Below are 20,407 nucleotides of genomic sequence, written 5' to 3'. Positions count from 1 at the left end.
AGATAATGGCCAATGGCTCTGCAATCACATCCGCCAACTCCTTTAGCACTCTCGGATGCAGCGCATCCGGCCCCATGGACTTGTGCTCATCCAGCTTTTCTAAATAGTCCCAAACCACTTCTTTCTCCACAGAGGGCTGGTCACCTCCTCCCCATGCTGTGCTGCCCAGTGCAGTAGTCTGGGAGCTGACCTTGTTCGTGAAGCCAGAGGCAAAAAAAGCATTGAATACATTAGCTTTTTCCACATCCTCTGTCACTAGGTTGCCTCCCTCATTCAGTAAGGGGCCCACACTTTCCTTGACTTTCTTCTTGTTGCTAACATACCTGAAGAAACCCTTCTTGTTACTCTTAACATCTCTTGCTAGCTGCAACTCCAGGAGTGATTTGGCCTTCCCGATTTCACTCCTGCATCCCCCAGCAATATTTTTATATTCTTCCCTGGCCATTTGTCCAATCTTCCACTTCTTGTAAGCTTCTTTTTTGAGTTTAAGATCAGCAAGGATTTCACTGTTAACCCAAGCTGGTCGCCTGCCATATTTACTGTTCTTCTACACATCGGGATGGTTTGTCCCTGTAACCTCAATAAGGATTCTTTAAAATACAGCCAGCTCTCCTGGACTCCTTTCCCCCTCATGTTATTCTCCCAGAGGATCCTGCCCATCAGTTCCCTGAGGGAGTCCAAGTCTGGTTTTCTGAAGTCCAGGGTCCATATTCTGCTGCTCTCCTTTCTTCCCTGTGTCAGGATCCTGAACTTGACCATCTCATGGTCACTGCCTCCCAGGTTCCCATCCACTTTAGCTTCCCTTACTAATTCTTCCTGGTTTGTGAGCAGCAGGTCAAGAAGAGCTCTGCCCCTCATTGGTTCCTCCAGCACTTGTACCAGGAAATTGTCCCCTACACTTTCCAAAAACTTCCTGGATTGTCTGTGCACCGCTGTATTGCTCTCCCAGCAGATATCAGGGTGATTGAAGTCTCCCATGAGAATCAGTTTGTGCGATCTAGTAACTTCTGTGAGTTGCCAGAAGAAAGCCTCGTCTACCTCATCCCCCTGGTCCGGTGGTCTATAGCAGACTCCCACCACGACATTACCCTTGTTGCTCACACTTCTAAACTTAATCCAGAGACACTCAAGTTTTTCTGCAGTTTCATACTTATTATTCTCCATTTAATTATAATTTCAACCAATTTGCCAGGCACAGAGATAAAGCTCACTGGGATGTAATTCCCCGGATCACCCCTTGAATATTTTAGGTACAACATTTGCTATCTTCCAATCCTCTGGAAAACTATTTGATTTTAATTAGAAATTGTATATTATTGCTAGTAATTCAACCACTTCATTTTTGAGCTCCTTCATTACTCTTGGGTGTAACCATTTGGGCCTGGTGATTTATTACTCTGTAATTTATCAGTTTATTCCAAAACCTCCTCTACTGACACCTCAATCTGCGACTATTTCTCAGATTTATCCCCTAAAAAGAATGGCTGAGGTGTGGGGCTCTCCCCCACATCCTCTACAGTGAAATCCAATGCAAAGAATTCATTTAGCTTCTTTGCAACAGGCTTGTCTCCCTTGAGTGCTCCTTTAGCACCTTGATTGCCTAGTGACCTCACTGATTGTTTGGCAAACTTCCTACTTCTGATGTACTTAAAAAAAAATTGCTGTTAGTTTTTCTGTCTTTAACTATTTGCTCTTCACATTATTTCTTGGGCTGCCTTATTACACTTTTACACTTGATTTGCCAGAGGCTGTGCTCCTTTCTATTTTCCTCAGTAGGATTTTATTTCCAGTTTTTAAAGAATGCCTTTTTGCCTCTAACCACCTCTTCTACTCTGCTGTTTAGTCATGGTGGCATTTTTTTTGTTCTCTTACTGTTTTTTTTATTTGGGGTATACATTTAGTTTGAGCCTCTATTATGGTGTTTTTAAATAGCTTCTATGCAGTTCTCAGCCATTTCATGCTTGTGGCTGTGCCTTTTAATATCTGTTTAACTAGCTTCTGCATTTTTGTGTAGTCCCCCTTTCTGAAATTAAATGCTGCTGTGGTAGCTTTCTTTGGCATTTTCACCCTACAACGATGTGAAATTTAATTACATTATGGTCACTGTTATGAAGTGATTCAGCTATATTCACCTCTTGGATCAGATCCTGTGCTCCACTTAGGACTAAATCAAGAATTGCCTTTCCCTTTGTCGGTTCCAGGACTAGCTGCTCCCAAGAAGCAGACACTAATGGTGTCTAGAAATTTTATCTCTGCATCCCATCCTGAGGTGACGTGTACCCAGTCAATATCAGGATAGTTGAAAATCCCCATGATTATTATGTTTTCTGCCTTTGTAGCCTCTCTAATGTCTCTGGGCATTTCACAATCACCATCATCATCCTGGTCAGGTGGTTGGTAGTATATTTGTACTGCCATACTTTTATTATTCAAGCATGGAATTTCTGTCCACAGAGATTTTATAGTACAGTTTCATAGAATCATAGAATCATAGAATATCAGGGTTGGAAGGGACCCCAGAAGGTCATCTAGTCCAACCCCCTGCTCAAAGCAGGACCAATTCCCAGTTAAATCATCCCAGCCAGGGCTTTGTCAAGCCTGACCTTAAAAACCTCTAAGGAAGGAGATTCTACCACCTCCCTAGGTAACGCATTCCAGTGTTTCACCACCCTCTTAGTGAAAAAGTTTTTCCTAATATCCAATCTAAACCTCCCCCACTGCAACTTGAGACCATTACTCCTCGTTCTGTCATCTGCTACCATTGAGAACAGTCTAGAGCCCTCCTCTTTGGAACCCCCTTTCAGGTAGTTGAAAGCAGCTATCAAATCCCCCCTCATTCTTCTCTTCTGCAGGCTAAACAATCCCAGCTCCCTCAGCCTCTCCTCATAACTCATGTGTTCCAGTCCCCTAATCATTTTTGTTGCCCTTCGCTGGACTCTCTCCAATTTATCCACATCCTTCTTGAAGTGTGGGGCCCAAAACTGGACACAGTACTCCAGATGAGGCCTCACCAATGTCGAATAGAGGGGAACGATCACGTCCCTCGATCTGCTCGCTATGCCCCTACTTATACATCCCAAAATGCCATTGGCCTTTTTGGCAACAAGGGCACACTGCTGACTCATATCCAGCTTCTCGTCCACTGTCACCCCTAGGTCCTTTTCTGCAGAACTGCTGCCTAGCCATTCGGTCCCTAGTCTGTAGCTGTGCATTGGGTTCTTCCGTCCTAAGTGCAGGACCCTGCACTTATCCTTATTGAACCTCATCAGATTCCTTTTGGCCCAATCTTCCAATTGGTCTAGGTCCTTCTGTATCCTATCCCTCCCCTCCAGCGTATCTACCACTCCTCCCAGTTTAGTATCATCCGCAAATTTGCTGAGAGTGCAATCCACACCATCCTCCAGATCATTTATGAAGATATTGAATAAAACCGGCCCCAGGACCGACCCTTGGGGCACTCCACTTGATACCGGCTGCCAACTAGACATGGAGCCATTGATCACTACCCGTTGAGCCCGACAATTTAGCCAGCTTTCTACCCACCTTATAGTGCATTCATCCAGCCCATACTTCCTTAACTTGCTGACAAGAATACTATGGGAGACCGTGTCAAAAGCTTTGCTAAAGTCAAGAAACAATACATCCACTGCTTTCCCTTCATCCACAGAACCAGTAATCTCATCATAAAAGGCGATTAGATTAGTCAGGCATGACCTTCCCTTGGTGAATCCATGCTGACTGTTCCTGATCACTTTCCTCTCATGCAAGTGCTTCAGGATTGATTCTTTGAGGACCTGCTCCATGATTTTTCCAGGGACTGAGGTGAGGCTGACTGGCCTGTAGTTCCCAGGATCTTCCTTCTTCCCTTTTTTAAAGATTGGCACTACATTAGCCTTTTTCCAGTCATCCGGGACTTCCCCGGTTCGCCACGAGTTTTCAAAGATAATGGCCAGTGGCTCTGCAATCACAGCCACCAATTCCTTCAGCACTCTCGGATGCAACTCGTCCGGCCCCATGGACTTGTGCACGTCCAGCTTTTCTAAATAGTCCCTAACCGCCTCTATCTCCACAGAGGGCTGGCCATCTCTTCCGCATTTTGTGATGCCCAGCGCAGCAGTCTGGGAGCTGACCTTGTTAGTGAAAACAGAGGCAAAAAAAGCATTGAGTACATTAGCTTTTTCCACATCCTCTGTCACTAGGTTGCCTCCCTCATTCAGTAAGGGGCCCACAAATTCCTTGGCTTTCTTCTTGTTGCCAACATACCTGAAGAAACCCTTCTTGTTACTCTTAACATCTCTGGCTAGCTGCAGCTCCAGGTGCGATTTGGCCCTCCTGATAACATTCCTACATGCCTGAGCAATATTTTTATACTCTACCCTGGTCATATGTCCAACCTTCCACTTCTTGTAAGCTTCTTTTTTATGTTTAAGATCCGCTAGGATTTCACCATTAAGCCAAGCTGGTCGCCTGCCATATTTACTATTTTTTCGACTCATCGGGATGGTTTGTCCCTGTAACCTCAACAGGGATTCCTTGAAATACAGCCAGCTCTCCTGGACTCCTTTCCCCTTCAAGTTAGTTTGATTCATCTAAGATTTTTACTTTATTTAACTCTATGCTTTCCTTCACATATAGTGCCACTTCCCCACCAGCACAATCTACTCTGTCGTTCCTATGTGTTTTGTACCCTGATATTACTGTGTCCCACTGATTATCTTCATTCCACCATGTTTCTGTGATACCTATTATATATCAATCTCCTCATTTAAAACAAGGCACTCTAGTTCACCCATTTTAGTATTTAGACTTCTAGCATCTATGTATAAGTGTAACACGTGCTAATAGGGAGATATCTAGTTAGGAGACTCAATGAGGGGAGGTAGGAGTGAGCTGTGTTTGGGTCATTGTTGCTAGGCAGATTAAGCACTCCACATCCAGAAGCTTCTGGAATTGGGTGTAGTAGTTTTGGGTCTGGTTCAATAGGTTCCCTGTTGCTGTAATCAGACTCCATGAGAGTAAGCAGTCAGGGTAGCTGCTTTACAAAGGGCCATATGCCCTGTGTGAGTTGGGAGAAGCTGAGTCCAGGAGCAGGAGGCTGGCTGTTGTCCCTAATTCTGAAGCATTTTGCAGCAGGTTAGTGATATTGTTAACCCTCCAACAGGGAAGCAAAGCAATGCTAATTATAGCAAGAGGAAATTGGGGGAAAAATAACTGTTTTAATTGTATGCTTTGAAGGTTGTTTTGATTTTAGCCAAACTGTTCTAGTAAAATTGTCTCAGCTAGTCTGAGTCACCATTTCTTTAAATGTAGTAATGGGGACAGAGTCATTTCTATTCTGCTATTCTCAGTTTTGTATTTTGTTGTAACAGGGTTTTCTTTAAATCTATCCACTTAACTGAGTGGTTGGTTAATCAGTCAGCTGACTGGCTAGCAGTGATTTCAGCAGAGGAAGTGTCAACTTCTAAGGACTTTACTTTTACTTTTAACTTAGGGTCTTTTTGACTAATCTTACTTTACTGAAATCTCCCTTTATAAAGCTTAAGGTCACTCACACTATAGCTTAATATCTGTTTAACTAGCTTCTGCATTTTTGTGTAGTCCCCCTTTCTGAAATTAAATGCTGCTGTGGTAGCATTTTAGGAGAATAGCTTCTCCTCCTGGCTGCTCTAGCTCTAGCTGTTCCAAGATGCAATCCTTTCAGGTGCTGACAAGTTCCTTCTCTGACCTATCAGTCTTCATTCTCAAAGAAAACCTGCACAACACTTTCAAAACTGGGGTTGGAATCCGCCCTGTCAGAGAGAAGGAAGACAGCACCATCTCCCTACCTGCCTCACACCTCATATCCTGCACCTATTGAAGATCAGGGGGATGCCCACATATAAAGCCCCCTCCCCCAGCTTAAGGGGAGGAGCTACTGGACCCAAAAATCAAAGGATTCTGGAGACAAAGGGGGGGGAAATGGGAGTGCAGGTATCTAGAGTGGGCTACATACCTTGTTCCTGTTGAGAATCTAGGAGCGGATGGGCACAAGCCCACCCACATCTAAAGGTCCCTCCCTTCCCCAAACCTAAGGGGAGGAGCTGCCAGACCCAGATCTCAAGTAATTCCAGGGGTACAACTAATGAAAAACAGGGATGGGAGTGAGGGTCACAGGGGAGCTAAAGGGAGTCACATCCCCTGCAGCCGCAGGAGCAGGTCTAGCTGGGAGGTCTCTGAGCACCTGCAGTGCTTTATCTGCTGCAGTTGCTCAGCAGCTTCCGTGCAGGCTGCCTGCTGCATCACAGAAGTGAGTAGCTCTGGTTGTTCCATTGCCGGCTGTGGGAGCCCCAGAGTGTGCAGGATAGGAGCTTGACTTGCTCCACCTGAGCCTAGGAGAGCACCTGACACAGCATGCTATTCTCCCCTATACCACTACCCAGGGTAGCAGAGGGGATAGGTTAAAAAGGAGAAGCTGAGAGCCAACAGGTTACAGCTCCCCAGTTCTCTGCAGGGAACTTGCAGGTGGTTTCTGCTCCCTTTGCACTGACTGAGCATGACAGGAACACAATAGGTCATAGAATCTGCCCCAAAGAATTGATTGTGACCCTCTGACTTTTTGAAACATGTTAATCTCTCAGGCTGACAAGGCTGCACAGTGCTGGCCTACCACCACACTGGCGCATGGACACCCCAATGGAGTCTCTACGCCACTCTCTGTGGCATAATGCCCCTGCAGTGAGGTGCTCTTACCAGGTAAAGGTTCTTGAGCTTGGGCAGGTGCAGCCCTGCGGTGGTTTCTAGCTTGTTTCCTCGCAGCTCTACCGTGTGCAGGTTTGTCAGCTTCCCTGGATCCAGACCCGATATCACCTGGATTTCATTCCCTGAGTGACAGAGAAGGAAGCAGCAAAAGTGTTATTTCCCTTCCCAGCACACAGCAAGGAGCACTTCTTTGTGGTGAGGCCTGGTACACACCTACCTTTAAGGTTGAGGCTGCCCAGACGTGGGTGGGTAATGCCCTCTGTGTCCTTGATGCGGTTGTGGGCGAAGCTGGCAATCTGCAGGTAGGGCAGCTCTGTGAGACGGGTGCTGGTCAGCCGATTCCCATCCACCTTCAGCCACAGAAGGTGGATGAGGCTACCCAGAGGAGACAGATCTCGCAGTTGGTTCTCTGACAAGTCCACATAACGCAAGTGAATGTAGTTCTGGAGAAGGCTGATATCTGTCAGGTCCCTAGCACAGGATGAGGATGTGAAACAAACATCCAGCTTTCTTCCTCCCCTCCCTCTCCTCCACTCTGCCCCTCCCCACTGTTGGGGAGCCAGTCTCCTCCTCTGCAGTTCACCTACATTTCATGTCCAGAGAAGCTTCTCCAGACCAGAAGGAGGGAAAAGGCAGATCGTGGAGTGAGCAGAGGGGTTGGAAACAGAGCCCCTGAGTGACCCCTAGGTGGAGCCCCCTCCCAGAAATGCAGAAGGAGCTGTCAGCTGGCAGAAACTGAGGGGAGGAAACAAGAGAGGCTGTGAATAGATAAGTCCATCAGATAGTGGTCCTAGCATTGAGGGCTGGGTGGGGGAAAAAGGGAGATGGGGAAGGACCAGGCTGCAGGGCCAGGAGGCTGGAATGCATAGTTAGTGACAAGGGCTGGTTCTAGGGGCAGGCGAGCAGGGCAGTTGCCCTGTGTACCAACTTCCAGGGGTCCCCAACCTCTCCTGATTGTCTGGCCTTTTCTTTTCTTTTCTTTTCTTTTCTTTTGGCAGGGCCACTCAGGCATAGGGTGCAGAAAACATTTTCCACCCAGGCCAGCAAAACAGAAAGGTCTGCTCCTGATTAATGAAAGACAGGAAGGTCTCTCTAGTACCTGGTGGACATGGCCAGGATGGGACTCAGTTCACAGGGATGCAAGTTCCAAAGTCTCCCAAGAATGTCCTCCCCAGGACACTTATGGGTCCATGGATTACAACTGGTGGGTGAGGAAGAGGATGATTCAGGTGGCTGCTGAGTTTGGTGGTGACAGTCACTTGAACAGCTCCAGGAATCAGTGCAAAGGGCATAGCTCCAGGGATGTCATCTAAGCCTCCCCACTATTCACAAGAGGAGAGCTGCTGAGAGCATTTCTTGGAGCATCCATCTATCTATCCATCTGTCATATCTACCCAGTCATATCTATCTGGATGTTGATATTGGTATTCTCAACAATGTATTTGGGCATCTACGTGAACCTACTGATCAGAGTGATCTGGAATGGGGTATCTCAGAGGTAACTTAGGGCTGGCTAACTGTGGTGATGTCTCCACAAGGACATGATGTCTGGCCGGCTGCAACCTGGGAGTCCAACCAGAGAGACAGAGCCATAGAAATGCTTTGCTGGCCCAACGAGCTGAACTCCATTTGGCCAGTCATCTCCTGGTGCCAGCTTTGACTTGGGAGAAGCAGACACAGGGAGGGAGGAGGGCCACTAACAAAGTGACAAAGGAGCAGCAAACAGCAGAGAGGCTAACAGAGGGAGTTTGCCTGGGATCTGCCTGAGAGGAGGTACGCTAAGGGCTGCATTAAGGAGGCTGTGTTGGTGAGTATCTGAGTGTCTGTTGTGGGGACAGTTTGACAATTTGACCATGTGCTTGACTGGTTGTTTGAAAAGTGTGAATTGGGAGTGCTTTGTTCCAGGTGAGCCTTGAGTGGGCCTGACTGTTATAAAAAGCCAGTCAGCTGCGAACCAGCTGAGCAGCAAACAGCAGAGAGGCTAACAGAGGGAGTTTGCCTGGGAGTTCACCTGGGGAGAGCCCACTGAGGCTTACATCTTGCCGGCTTCCCTGAGTAGTTACTACAACTCCTGAGGAAGCTCATAGAAGGAAAGTAATATGGATGGGGAGTGTTCAGCTGTTGTGACCTGCACTGGATGTGCCATGTTTGTCTTTCTTCCACAGGGCAGAAGCAACTTTGTCTGTACAAAGTGCAAGCTGGTCTCCATATTGGAAGAGAAGGTTCAAGGTCTAGAGCAACAGGTATCGATCCTGCGTTGCATAAGAGAAACTGAAGATTTCCTGGACAGATGTCAGGATATGCTTCTACGGACACAACGTTCTGAAGATTCAGAGCAGGCTGTGCAGCGGGGACAGGAGAACGGTGAAGAAATTTGGCAGCATGTGACCTCCAGAAAAAGAAAGGGGACCATCCATGTACCAGCAACGCAGATACAGGTAAGTAACTGTTTTCATGTTCTCTCCACAGGTACTAATGCCGAGAGTGGACTAGATGATACGTCTGAGGGAAGGGAGCAGAAGGAGACTCCGTAGATTGGAAGGCAAGAGATGCACTGTCCTAGGGTTGGGGGTTCCAGGACCCCCGCTCCCAAGAGAAGGAGGCGGGTGGTGGTGGTCAGGGACTCTCTCCTCAGGGGGACTGCGTCATCTATCTGCCGCCCCGACCGGGAAAACCAAGAAGTCTGCTGCTTGCCAGGAGCTAGGATTCACGATGTGATGGGGAGACTGCTGAGACTCATCAAGCCCTTGGATTGCTACCCCTTCCTGCTTCTCCACGTGGGCACCAATGATACTGCCAAGAATGACCTTGAGCAGATTACTGCAGACTACGTGGCTCTGGGAAGAAGGATAAAGGAGTTTGAGGTGCAAGTGGTGTTCTCGTCCATCCTCCCCGTGGAAGGAAAAGGCCTGGGTAGAGACCGTCAAATCGTGGAAGTCAACGAATAGCTACGCAGGTGGTGTCGGAGAGAAGGCTTTGGATTCTTTGACCATGGGATGGTGCTCCAAGAAGGAGGAGTGCTAGGCAGAGACGGGCTCCACCTAACGAAGAGAGGGAAGACCATCTTCGCAAGCAGGCTGGTTAACCTAGTGAGGAGGGCTTTAAACTAGGTTCACCGGGGGAAGGAGACCAAAGCCCTGAGGGAAGTGGGATACCGGGAGGAAGCACGAGCAGGAGTGCGCAAGAGGGGAGGACTCCTGCCTCATACTGGGAAAGAGGGACGATCAGCAAGTTATCTCAAGTGCCTATACACAAATGCAAGAAGCCTGGGAAACAAGCAGGGAGAACTGGAAGTCCTGGCACAGTCAAGGAATTATGATGCGATTGGAATAACAGAGACTTGGTGGGATAACTCACATAACTGGAGTACTGTCATGCATGGATATAAACTGTTCAGGAAGGACAGGCAGGGCAGAAAAGGTGGGGGAGTTGCATTGTACGTAAGGGAGCATTATGACGGCTCAGAGCTCCGGTATGAAACTGCAGAAAAACCTGAGAGCCTCTGGATTAAGTTTAGAACTGTGAGCAACGAGGGTGATGTCGTGGTGGGAGTCTGCTATAGACCACCGGACCAGGGGGATGAGGTGGATGAAGCTTTCTTCCGGCAACTCACGGAAGTTAGTAGATCACAGGCCCTGGTTCTCATGGGAGACTTCAATCACCCTGATATCTGCTGGGAGAGCAATACAGTGGTGCACAGACAATCCAGGAAGTTTTTGGAAAGTGTAGGGGACAATTTCCTGGTGCAAGTGCTGGAGGAACCAATGAGGGGCAGAGCTCTTCTTGACCTGCTGCTCACAACCAGGAAGAATTAGTAGGGGAAGCTAAAGTGGATGGGAACCTGGGAGGCAGTGACCATGAGATGGTCAAGTTCAGGATCCTGACACAGGGAAGAAAGGAGAGCAGCAGAATATGGACCCTGGACTTCAGAAAACCAGACTTGGACTCCCTCAGGGAACTGATGGGCAGGATCCTCTGGGAGAATAGCATGAGGGGGAAAGGAGCCCAGGAGAGCTGGCTGTATTTTAAAGAATCCTTATTGAGGTTACAGGGACAAACCATCCCGATGTGTAGAAAGAATAGTAAATATGGCAGGCGACCAGCTTGGGTTAACAGTGAAATCCTTGCTGATCTTAAACTCAAAAAAGAAGCTTACAAGAAGTGGAAGATTGGACAAATGGCCAGGGAAGAATATAAAAATATTGCTGGGGGATGCAGGAGTGAAATCAGGAAGGCCAAATCACACCTGGAGTTGCAGCTAGCAAGAGATGTTAAGAGTAACAAGAAGGGTTTCTTCAGGTATGTTAGCAACAAGAAGAAAGTCAAGGAAAGTGTGGGCCCCTTACTGAATGAGGGAGGCAACCTAGTGATAGAGGATGTGGAAAAAGCTAATGTATTCAATGCTTTTTTTGCCTCTGGCTTCACGAACAAGGTCAGCTCCCAGACTACTGCACTGGGCAGCACAGCATGGGGAGGAGGTGACCAGCCCTCTGTGGAGAAAGAAGTGGTTCGGGACTATTTAGAAAAGCTGGACGAGCACAAGCCCATGGGGCCGGATGCGCTGCATCCGAGAGTGCTAAAGGAGCTGGCGGATGTAATTGCATAGCCATTGGCCATTATCTTTGAAAACTCATGGTGATCAGGGGGAAGTCCCGGACAACTGGAAAAAGGCTAATGTAGTGCCCATCTTTAAAAAAGAGAAGAAGGAGGATCCTGGGAACTACAGGCCAGTCAGCCTTACCTCAGTGCCTGGAAAAATCATGGAGCAGGCCTCAAGGAATCAATTCTGAAGCACTTAGAGGAGAGGAAAGTGTTCAGGAACAGTCAGCATGGATTCACCAAGGGCAAGTAATGCCTTACTAATCTAATTGCCTTCTATGTCGAGATAACTGGCTCTGTGGATGAGGGGAAAGCGGTGGACGTGTTGTTCTTTGACTTTAGCAAAGCTTTTGACACGGTCTCCCACAGTATTCTTGCCAGCAAGGTAAAGAAGTATGGGCTGGATGAATGGACTATAAGGTGGATAGAAAGTTGGCTAGATTGTCGGGCTCAACGGGTAGTGATCAATGGCTCCACGTCTAGTTGGCAGCCGGTATCAAGTGGAGTGCCCCAAGGGTCGGTCCTGGGGCCGGTTTTGTTCAATATCTTCATAAATGATCTGGAGGATGGAGTGGATTGCACCCTCAGCAAGTTTGCAGGTGACACTAAACTGAGAGGAGAGGTAGATACGCTGGAGGGTAGGGATAGGATACAGAGGGCCCTAGACAAATTAGAGGATTGGGCCAAAAGAAATCTGATGAGGTTCAACAAGGACAAGTGCAGAGTCCTGCACTTAGGACGGAAGAATCCCATCCACCGCTACAGACTAGGGACCGAATGGCTAGGCAGCAGTTCTGCAGAAAAGGACCTAGGGGGTTACAGTGAACGAGAAGCTGGATATGAGTCAACAGTGTGCCCTTGTTGCCAAGAAGGCTAACAGCATTTTGGGCTGTATAAGTAGAAGTATTGCCAGGAGATCGAGGGACATGATCGTTCCCCTCTATTCGGCATTGGTGAGGCCTCATCTGGAGTACTGTGTGCAGTTTTGGGCCCCACACTACAAGAAGGATGTGGAAAAATTGGAAAGCATCCAGCGGAGGGCAACAAAAATGATTAGGGGACTGGAACACATGACTTATGAGGAAAGGCTGAGGGAACTGGGATTCTTTAGTCTGCAGAAGAGAAGAATGAGGGGGGATTTGATAGCTGCTTTCAACTACCTGAAGGGGGGTTCCAAAGAGGATAGATCTAGACTGTTCTCAGTGGTAGCAGATGACAGAACAAGGAGTAATGGTCTCAAGTTGCAGTGGGGGAGAATTAGGTTGGATATTAGGAAAAACTTTTTCACTAAGAGGGTGGTGAAACACTGGAATGCGTTACCTAGGGAGGTGGTGGAATCTCCTTCCTTAGATATTTTTAAACTCAGGCTTGACAAAGCCCTAGCTGGGATGACTTAGTTGGGGATTAGTCCTGCTTCGAGCAGGGGGTTGGACTAGATGACCTTCTGAGGTCCCTTCCAACCGTGATATTCTATGATTCTATTACAGCCCCAAAACCTATATCCCTTCCCATCATCCCAGGGTAAAGTCAGAGGTAACTCAGAGTGTGATCTATCCAGGATATTGAGTGGGATGCCCCACCAACCTTGACAGCCCATACAGAAAGAAGCCCACACTACTGGGCACTGCAATCCATTCCCCATTAATCATTGTTCCAGAATTTCTCCCCCAACCTACTCCCATCCACCTAGAAAGGGTGCTGCAGGAAGGGTGTTGACTTCTGCCCTGCTGCCAGTGGGTTGGGTGGAAGGAGGATTTGACTGTGCATGTTATCACACTCACTTTTCCTTTGCCTCTAGTTTCACATAGGCATGAGCCAAGCCATTGCCAGTTTTACACAAGAGGGAGAGGCCTTCCTTCAAGATCTCCTCTGTAAGAAGGCGGGGAGACAAGCTCTGAAGGGGGGAGGTGGGGAATGGAGAGAGACAGAAACAAACAGTCAGAGAAAGAGAGACTTAGAGATAACATCACACAAAAATAAGGCAGGGTCAGTCTCCCAGCTCACCCCTAACCCCAGCCATGTCCCTTACAAATTCCCTCCCCTCACGCTCAGGGTCCTTCTCTCCATGTCAGGCTTCCTTACCTCCTCCTCCTCTGTTGGCTCCTTCTCTTCCTCCCCCTCCTCTCCCTCCTTTTCTCGTTCACTGGCACCGTAGTCCTCCTCAAACTCCTCATCTGACATCTTCAGAGACTAGAAAAAGCCCCATTAGAAGATAATTTAATTCCAGCCAGAGAGCCCTGACCAGCAGCCCCTGAGGGCGTGTGTGTAACCCTGGCTGCCAGCAGTGAGGAGAGCTTTGCCCTACCTACACCCGTGCTCCTGGCTGCTGTGCCTTGGCCTGCGCTGGGGGCCCCCTTTGAGGGGAGAGAGGAGTTCAGTCTGTGCAGAGGCTCCCAGTCACACTGATGCAGACCCAGTCCTGCTGAGAACACACCACCTTGCTGCACACAAAGGGCCCTGAGAAATCTCCACAAGGTGGGGATGGGGCGTCAGCTGGGGCCAGAGGGGGCCTGCTGACCAGAGGGGAGAAGCCCTGTATCCCAGCACCAGCTGGTGCCCTAGACCTAGGTCCAGACTGGCACCAGGGCAACAAAACAGCTCCCCTGACCCCAGCTCTGAGCTGCTCCAGGAGCCTGGGACCTGCAGGGAGGGGGAGGGTTTGTTTATTGCTGCTATGGAAACCCAGGAGATGGGTGGGAACTGTTGCCAGGATCTCCTGCCATGGCAACAGTTGGTGATTGACAAGTCCCTGTGGGCCAGAATTCCTAGGAAGTTGGCAGGAGTCAGACAGGAGAGACTCAGAAGTTGATTGGCTGTCACTTGATAGGAGGAGGTGGTGTGCGATTTGCATGATGGGGTGAGAACAAGCAGGGGGGAGAAGGCAGGAGCCAGCGGGCCTAGGAACTGGGGTGGGGCCAGGGGGCAGCTGTGATGTGGTCATAGTGCTGTAAAGGAGGGGTCGGGGGGTGCAGCGCTTTGGAGGGAAGGACTCGCTGTTCTGCCCAGGGGGCTGCAACCTAGCATGGCCGACGGAGCACCAGCAATCATAGGAGCTGGAACGAGGGGCGCTGCTGCACCCACTGGCTTGAAGTGTTCCCATCGTGTACAGGGTTTACAGTTTGGTTCAGTGGCTCTCAGCACCCCCATTAAAAAAGCTGTTCCAGAACCCCTGCCAGAAATGGCCCGCTCTGCAGAGCCCAGCAGCTCCAAATGAGAGGCGCTAGCCAGGCCAGGCCATGCTGGTGCTGTGGCTGCCCTGTGCTGGGGTTGAAGCAGAGCCGTGCTAGTGTTGACCCAGGTAGGCCATGCTGTGGCTGCACTGTGCTGGCCGAGCAGCATCTGTGGATCCAGCATTGACGTTTTTGATCTCTTGTCAGTTAAGCTTTGGAATCATTTTGAACCATAGGTACTTTAACTAGTGATGCAGTGGGTGCTGCCACACCCCTGACTTGAAGTGGTTTCCATTATGTACAGGGTTTACAATTTGATTCAATGGCTCTCAGCACCCTCACTCTACAAATTGTTCCAGCACCCCTGTTTTGAACCCACAATGTTTACAAGCATCAGCTGGGAAACATTCAGGTAGAACCCATCTCTGCTCGCTGTCAGTGACTGTCCAGCCACCACCAGAGTGCAGCTAATACCAGTGTCCAAGGTGCTATTTCCATGATCTCTAATGTACACTGTTTCACAACCCTAATGTTCCTGTTACACAAGCTGTGACTCTTGTGTTCTGCTGTTCAAGGGACTGGACTGATTCAGTCTGTTCTGGTCACTGTTCAATGTGCCTCTTAAGCCCCAGCCCCCATAGTCCATCTGTCACCTAGGAATCTTGCCAAAAACCCAGTTTGCTCCTGCAACCTCTCTGTGCAGGATCACTTGACTGCTGATCAACAAGATCTGCCAAATTCTACTTCCTCTTCCCCCACAGTTCCCTCTGTTCCTTTGATCCAGACTCTGTGGTTCCTTGAAGACTCTCCACTTCTAATTTCTCCTCCTACTTAATTGGCCCCATCCCCTCCTGGCTGCTCACTTCCTTTGCCTCCATTCTCATGATCCCCTCCCTTCTTAACCTCTTTTTGTTTTCTGGTACTTCCTCTCTTAATACAAGCCTGCTCCTCTTCCCCAATACAAGCCTGCTCCTGCCATCCCTCCACCTCTCCTGCAGCTCCAGTTGCTGCCTCATACTTAGGGCTCTACCAAATTCATGGTCCATTTAGGTCAATTTTACAGTCATTGGATTTTAAAAATTGTAAATTTCATGATTTCAGCTATTTAAATCTGAAATTCTACATTGTTGTAATTGTAGGGATTCTGACCCAAAATGGAGTCGGGGGGGGGGGGTCGCAAGGTTATTGTAGGTAAGGTTGCAGTACTGCTATTCTTACTTCTGCACCGCTGCTGGTGGTGGCGCTGCTTTCAGAGCTAGGCAGCTGGAGAGTGGCGGCTGCTGGCCGAGGTCCCAGCTCTGAAGGCAGAGCCACTGTCAGCAGCAGCACAGAAGGAAGGATGGCATGATATGATATTGCCATCTTTGCTTCTGTGCTGCTGCCTGCAGAGCTGGACCCTCAGTCAGCAGACGGCACTCTCCGGCTGGCCAACTCTGAAGGCAGAAGCGCAGAAGTCAGGGTGGCATGGTATGGTATTGCCAGCCTTACTTCTGCACTGCTGCTGGCGGGGCACTGCCTTTAGAGCTGGGTGCCTGGCCAGCAGCTGCCACTCTGTGGCCACCCAGCTCTGAAGTCAGTGCTGAAGTAAGGGTGGCAATACTGCAACCCCCCTAAAATAACCTTGCAACCCCCCTGCAAATCCCTTTTGGGTCAGGACCGCCAATTTGAGAAATGCTGGTTCCCACTGTGAAATCTGTATAGTATGGGGTAAAAGCACACAAAAGACCAGATTTCACAGGGGGAGACCAGATTTCAGGGTCCATGGCTTGTTTTTCATGACCATGAATTTGGTAGGGCCCTACTCACATTCTGTCTTTCCTCTGTTCACACTGTTTCAGCTGCCATTTACCTTGTTGGCTCACAGATCAACCTCTCTGCTCCCATGCTGTCTCCCTGACTGTGTCCTGTGAGGAAATGGATTAGATGCTATATGATGGGGCTTCTCCATCTCTTGGGCAAACTCCTGGGAACAATCCTGCCTTGGGTCCCTTCTCCTTATGGGACTTTGCCAGACTGATTTCACACCATGTGGTGAAGGGGCTCATCCCATTGATTCTGTGTTTACCCACAGTCATTATGCTTATATCATGAGGGGGTTTCTTCATCGGACATTTCAGACCCTTTGTAATCTATCACATGCTTTGGCCCATCCCCTCCAGCTCTAAATCCTGCAGAAAACCCTGGAGAGACCATACTAGATATGCTCTTACATTCAATTGCTAATGGTTTAAGGACCCTGTAAAGTAATCTGGAAAATCAGTTCTGGGGGTGGGGAGGGGAAGGGCTTGTGTGCTTCCCCCCTCTCCCCGCGCCTTCCCTTTTATTCTGATGGATTTAAAAAGACCTGGAAGGCTTTTGTTTGTGTTTAATTTTTTTCCAGCCTGACTTTTACAATAACAATTCAGGTCTTGTCTACTTTCTTTTTCCTGGAAGACTCTACAGAGGATTGGAGAATGTGTATTCTTATGAAATCAGATTCGTTAAGAGGGGAAAGGATTTTTTTTTTTAAATTCAAGCTGTGTAAAACTTTTTTTTAACACCTAACCATATACAATGCCTAACAAATAGTTTGGAGAAGGATCTTTAACAAAAAGAGGTTAACACTCTGTGACTCTTCAGTGACCCACTCAGAGAACTCCCACTCCATGTATCTGTGTCCTCTAAGGAGCTGGCAGCAAAAAGTAGGGAAAATGAGATTTGGCATTCCTGACAGTTCTAAAATTAAAAATTAAGCAGAGCCCCAGAGCCCCACCCACTCTTTCCCACTTAAAAAAGTTCTTTCAGGACTCTCTATTCTCCATGAAGAAGCAAAATAATGGCACAAATTCCATTTTTTCCCTTTGCAGTTCACCTGCATGGGCTTTTGCTCAACTCCTCATCTGGCAGTGCTGAGCAAGATAGAAGGAGCAGGAAACCAACAGACCAGAGCCTCATCTTGCTCTAATCCCTGCATGAGATGCACTTTGTTCTAGTGGTGGCAAAGAAATCAAAAGATCATCCCAGTACACAATTCCTCCTGAGTATTCCAGGGTCTGTGGTCTCAGGCCTGGTCTACACTATGAGTTTAGGTCAAATTTAGCAGCGTTATCTCGATTTAACACTGCACCCATCCACACGACGAAGCCCTTTTTTTCGACTTAAAGGGCTCTTAAAATCAATTTCTGTACTCCACCCCTGACAAGGGGATTAGCACTGAAATCGGTCTTGCTGGGTCGAATTTGGGGTACTGTGGATGCAATCTGACAGTATTGGCCTCCGGGGGCTATCCCAGAGTGCTCAGTTGTGACCGCTCTGGACAGCACTCTCAACTCAGATGCACTGGCCAGGTATACAGGAAAAGTCCTGGGAACTTTTGAATTTCATTTCCTGTTTGGCCAGCGAGGCGAGCTCACCTGCACAGGTCACCATGCAGAGCTCATCATCACAGGAGACCATGCAGTCCCGGAATCGCTGAAGAGCTCCAGCATGGACCGAACGGGAGGTATGGGAGCTGATCGCTGTACGGGGAGACAAATCCGTGCTGGCAGAACTCTGTTCAAAAAGACGAAATGCCAAAATATTTGAAAAAATCTCCAATGACATGAAGGACAGAGGCTATAACAGGGACCTGTAGCAGTGCCGCGTGAAAATTAAGGCGCTCAGGCAAGCCTACCAAAAAACCAGAGAGGCAAACGGCTGCTCTGGTTCAGAGCCCCAGACATGCCGCTTCTATGATGAGCTGCATGCCATTCTAGGGGGTGCAGCCACCACTACCCCAACCCTGTGCTTTGACTCCGTCCAAGAAGTGGCAGGCAACACAGAAGCGGGTTTTGGGGGCGAGGAAGTGGCAGGCAGCAAGGAAGCGGAGAAACCGGTTTCCCCAACAGCCAGGATCTGTTTCTCACTCTGGACCTGGAGCCAGTACCCCCCCGAACCCACCCAAGGAGGGCTCCCAGACCGAGAAGGCGGAGAAGGGACCTCTGGTCAGTGTACCTTTGTAAATATTATACATGGTTTAAAAGCAAGCACGTTTAATGATTAATTTGCCCTGGCATTCGCAGCCAGTACAGCTACTGGAAAAGTCTGTTAACATGTCTGGGGATGGAGCGGAAATCCTCCAGGGACATCTCCATAAAGCTCTCCTGGATATACTCCCAAAGCCTTCGCAAAAGGTTTCTGGGGAGGGCAGCCTTATTCCGTCCTCCATGGTAGGACACTTTATCACACCAGGCCAGTAGCACGTAGTCAGGAATCCTTGCGGAACAAAGCATTGCAGCGTATGGTCCCGGTGTTTGCTGGCATTCAAACAACGTCCATTCTTTATCTCTCTTTGTTATCCTCAGGAGAGTGATATCATTCATGGTCACCTGGTTGAAATAGGGTGGTTTTAGTATGCGGACATTCAGAGGTGCCCATTTCTGCTGGGCTGTTTGCCTGTGGCTGAACAGAAATCTTCCCCGCTGTTAGCCACGCGGTGGGGGGAGGGGTGAAGCCCTCATCCCCGAGAATTGTGTGTGTGTGTGTGGGGGGGAGGGTTAGTTGGGTTTCTGCTGCACATGAACCCAGAAACCGCAGCCCCTCCTTTTAAATTACCAACCCATTTTTAATGGCCAACCTAATGGCTATTTCGTATAGGAAATGAGGGCGCTGCTGTTTGAAACCATTTCCACATGTTATGAAGGTTAAAGAAGCCAAAAGACTGTGGCTTACCATGGCTGCCTGCAAGCCGAATTCTGTTGCCTGGCACTGCGTGTGTGATCTCTCACACCAAACCAGCAGACCCTCAATAAGAATCATAGAATCATAGAATATCAGGGTTGGAAGGGACCCCAGAAGGTCATCTAGTCCAACCCCCTGCTTGAAGCAGGACCAATTCCCAGTTAAATCATCCCAGCCAGGGCTTTGTCAAGCCTGACCTTAAAAACCTCTAAGGAGGGAGATTCTACCACCTCCCTAGGTAACGCATTCCAGTGTTTCACCACCCTCTTAGTGAAAAAGTTTTTCCTAATATCCAATCTAAACCTCCCCCACTGCAACTTGAGGCCAAATGCGACCTTGTAAAGAAAGCACATGTGCTATGTAATGTTAACAGCAAGGTTTACCGTGAAAGAGTGTACCCATTGTTCTATAAAATGTGTCTTTTTAAATACCACTCCTTTTTTTTTTTCCCCCTTCACCAGCTGGATGTGTTTCTCCTTCCCAGAGGCTAGCGAAGATTAGAAGGTGAAAAAAAACTCGTGATGAAATGTTCACTGACCTCAAGCTGTCCTCCCACACTGACAGAGCACAGCAAAATATGTGGAAGCAGACAATCTCAGAGTGCAGGAAAACACAATATGACCACGAGGAGAGGTGGCGGGCTGAAGATGGTAGGTGGTGTCAGCTTGCTGAAAGAAGGCAGGAGTCAATGCTTAGGTTGCTGGAGGATCAAACTTATATGCTCCAGCGTATGGTTGAGCTGTAGGAAAGGCAGCAGGAGAACAGACCGCCGCTACAGCCCCTGTGTAACCAACCACCCTCCTCCCCAAGTTCCATAGCCTCCTCACCCAGACGCCCAAGAACGCGGTGGGGGGGCCTCCGGCCACCCAGCCACTCCACTCCAGAGGATTGCCCAAGCAACAGAAAGCTGGCATTCAATAAGTTTTAAAGTGCTGTGTGGCCTTGTCCTTCCCTCCTCCACCACCTCTCCTGGGCTACCTTGGCAGTTATCCCCCTATTTGTGTCATGAATAAATAAAGAATTCATGAACGTGAAGCAACAGTGACTTTATTGCCTCTGCAAGCGGTGATCGAAGGGGGGAGGGGAGGTGCTTAGCTTACAGGAAAGTAGAGTGAAACCGGGGTGAGGGAGGTTTCCATCAAGGAGAAACAAATGGAACTTTCACACCGTAGCCTGGCCATTTCTGAAACTGGTTTTCAAAG

At 48.6% G+C, this 20,407-nt stretch overlaps 1 protein-coding gene and 1 long non-coding RNA gene across 6 annotated transcripts in view; one reads left to right on the top strand and one right to left on the bottom strand.

Moving 5' to 3' along the window:
• LRRC23 (leucine rich repeat containing 23) overlaps positions 1–13,969 on the bottom strand; it is a 28,642-nt gene extending 14,673 nt beyond the window's left edge. For 3 of the 5 annotated variants that reach the window (XR_012154929.1, XM_073311816.1, XM_073311823.1), the window contains exons 1-4: positions 13,420–13,969; positions 13,119–13,231; positions 6,956–7,209; positions 6,730–6,860 (exon numbers count right to left, since the gene is read on the bottom strand). Coding sequence is in view for 4 of the 5 variants with exons in the window: in XM_073311816.1 (XP_073167917.1) it covers positions 6,730–6,860; positions 6,956–7,209; positions 13,119–13,231; positions 13,420–13,518 (597 nt within the window). In the remaining variant the exon portion in view is untranslated. The remainder of the gene's footprint in view (positions 1–6,729; positions 6,861–6,955; positions 7,210–13,118; positions 13,232–13,419) is intronic. The other 2 variants (XM_073311811.1, XM_073311833.1) reach the window with 2 other exon arrangements.
• Positions 7,748–20,197, top strand: LOC140898260 (uncharacterized). Its single transcript, XR_012154932.1, has 3 exons — positions 7,748–8,545; positions 8,904–9,176; positions 19,667–20,197. It is a non-coding gene; the product is annotated as an uncharacterized LOC140898260 (long non-coding RNA).
• Positions 20,198–20,407: the final 210 nt, after the last annotated feature.

Source organism: Lepidochelys kempii, chromosome 1 (genome assembly GCF_965140285.1).
Source record: "Lepidochelys kempii isolate rLepKem1 chromosome 1, rLepKem1.hap1, whole genome shotgun sequence".
NCBI lineage: Eukaryota > Metazoa > Chordata > Testudines > Cheloniidae > Lepidochelys > Lepidochelys kempii.
This window is presented reverse-complemented; position numbering and strand designations above follow the sequence as displayed.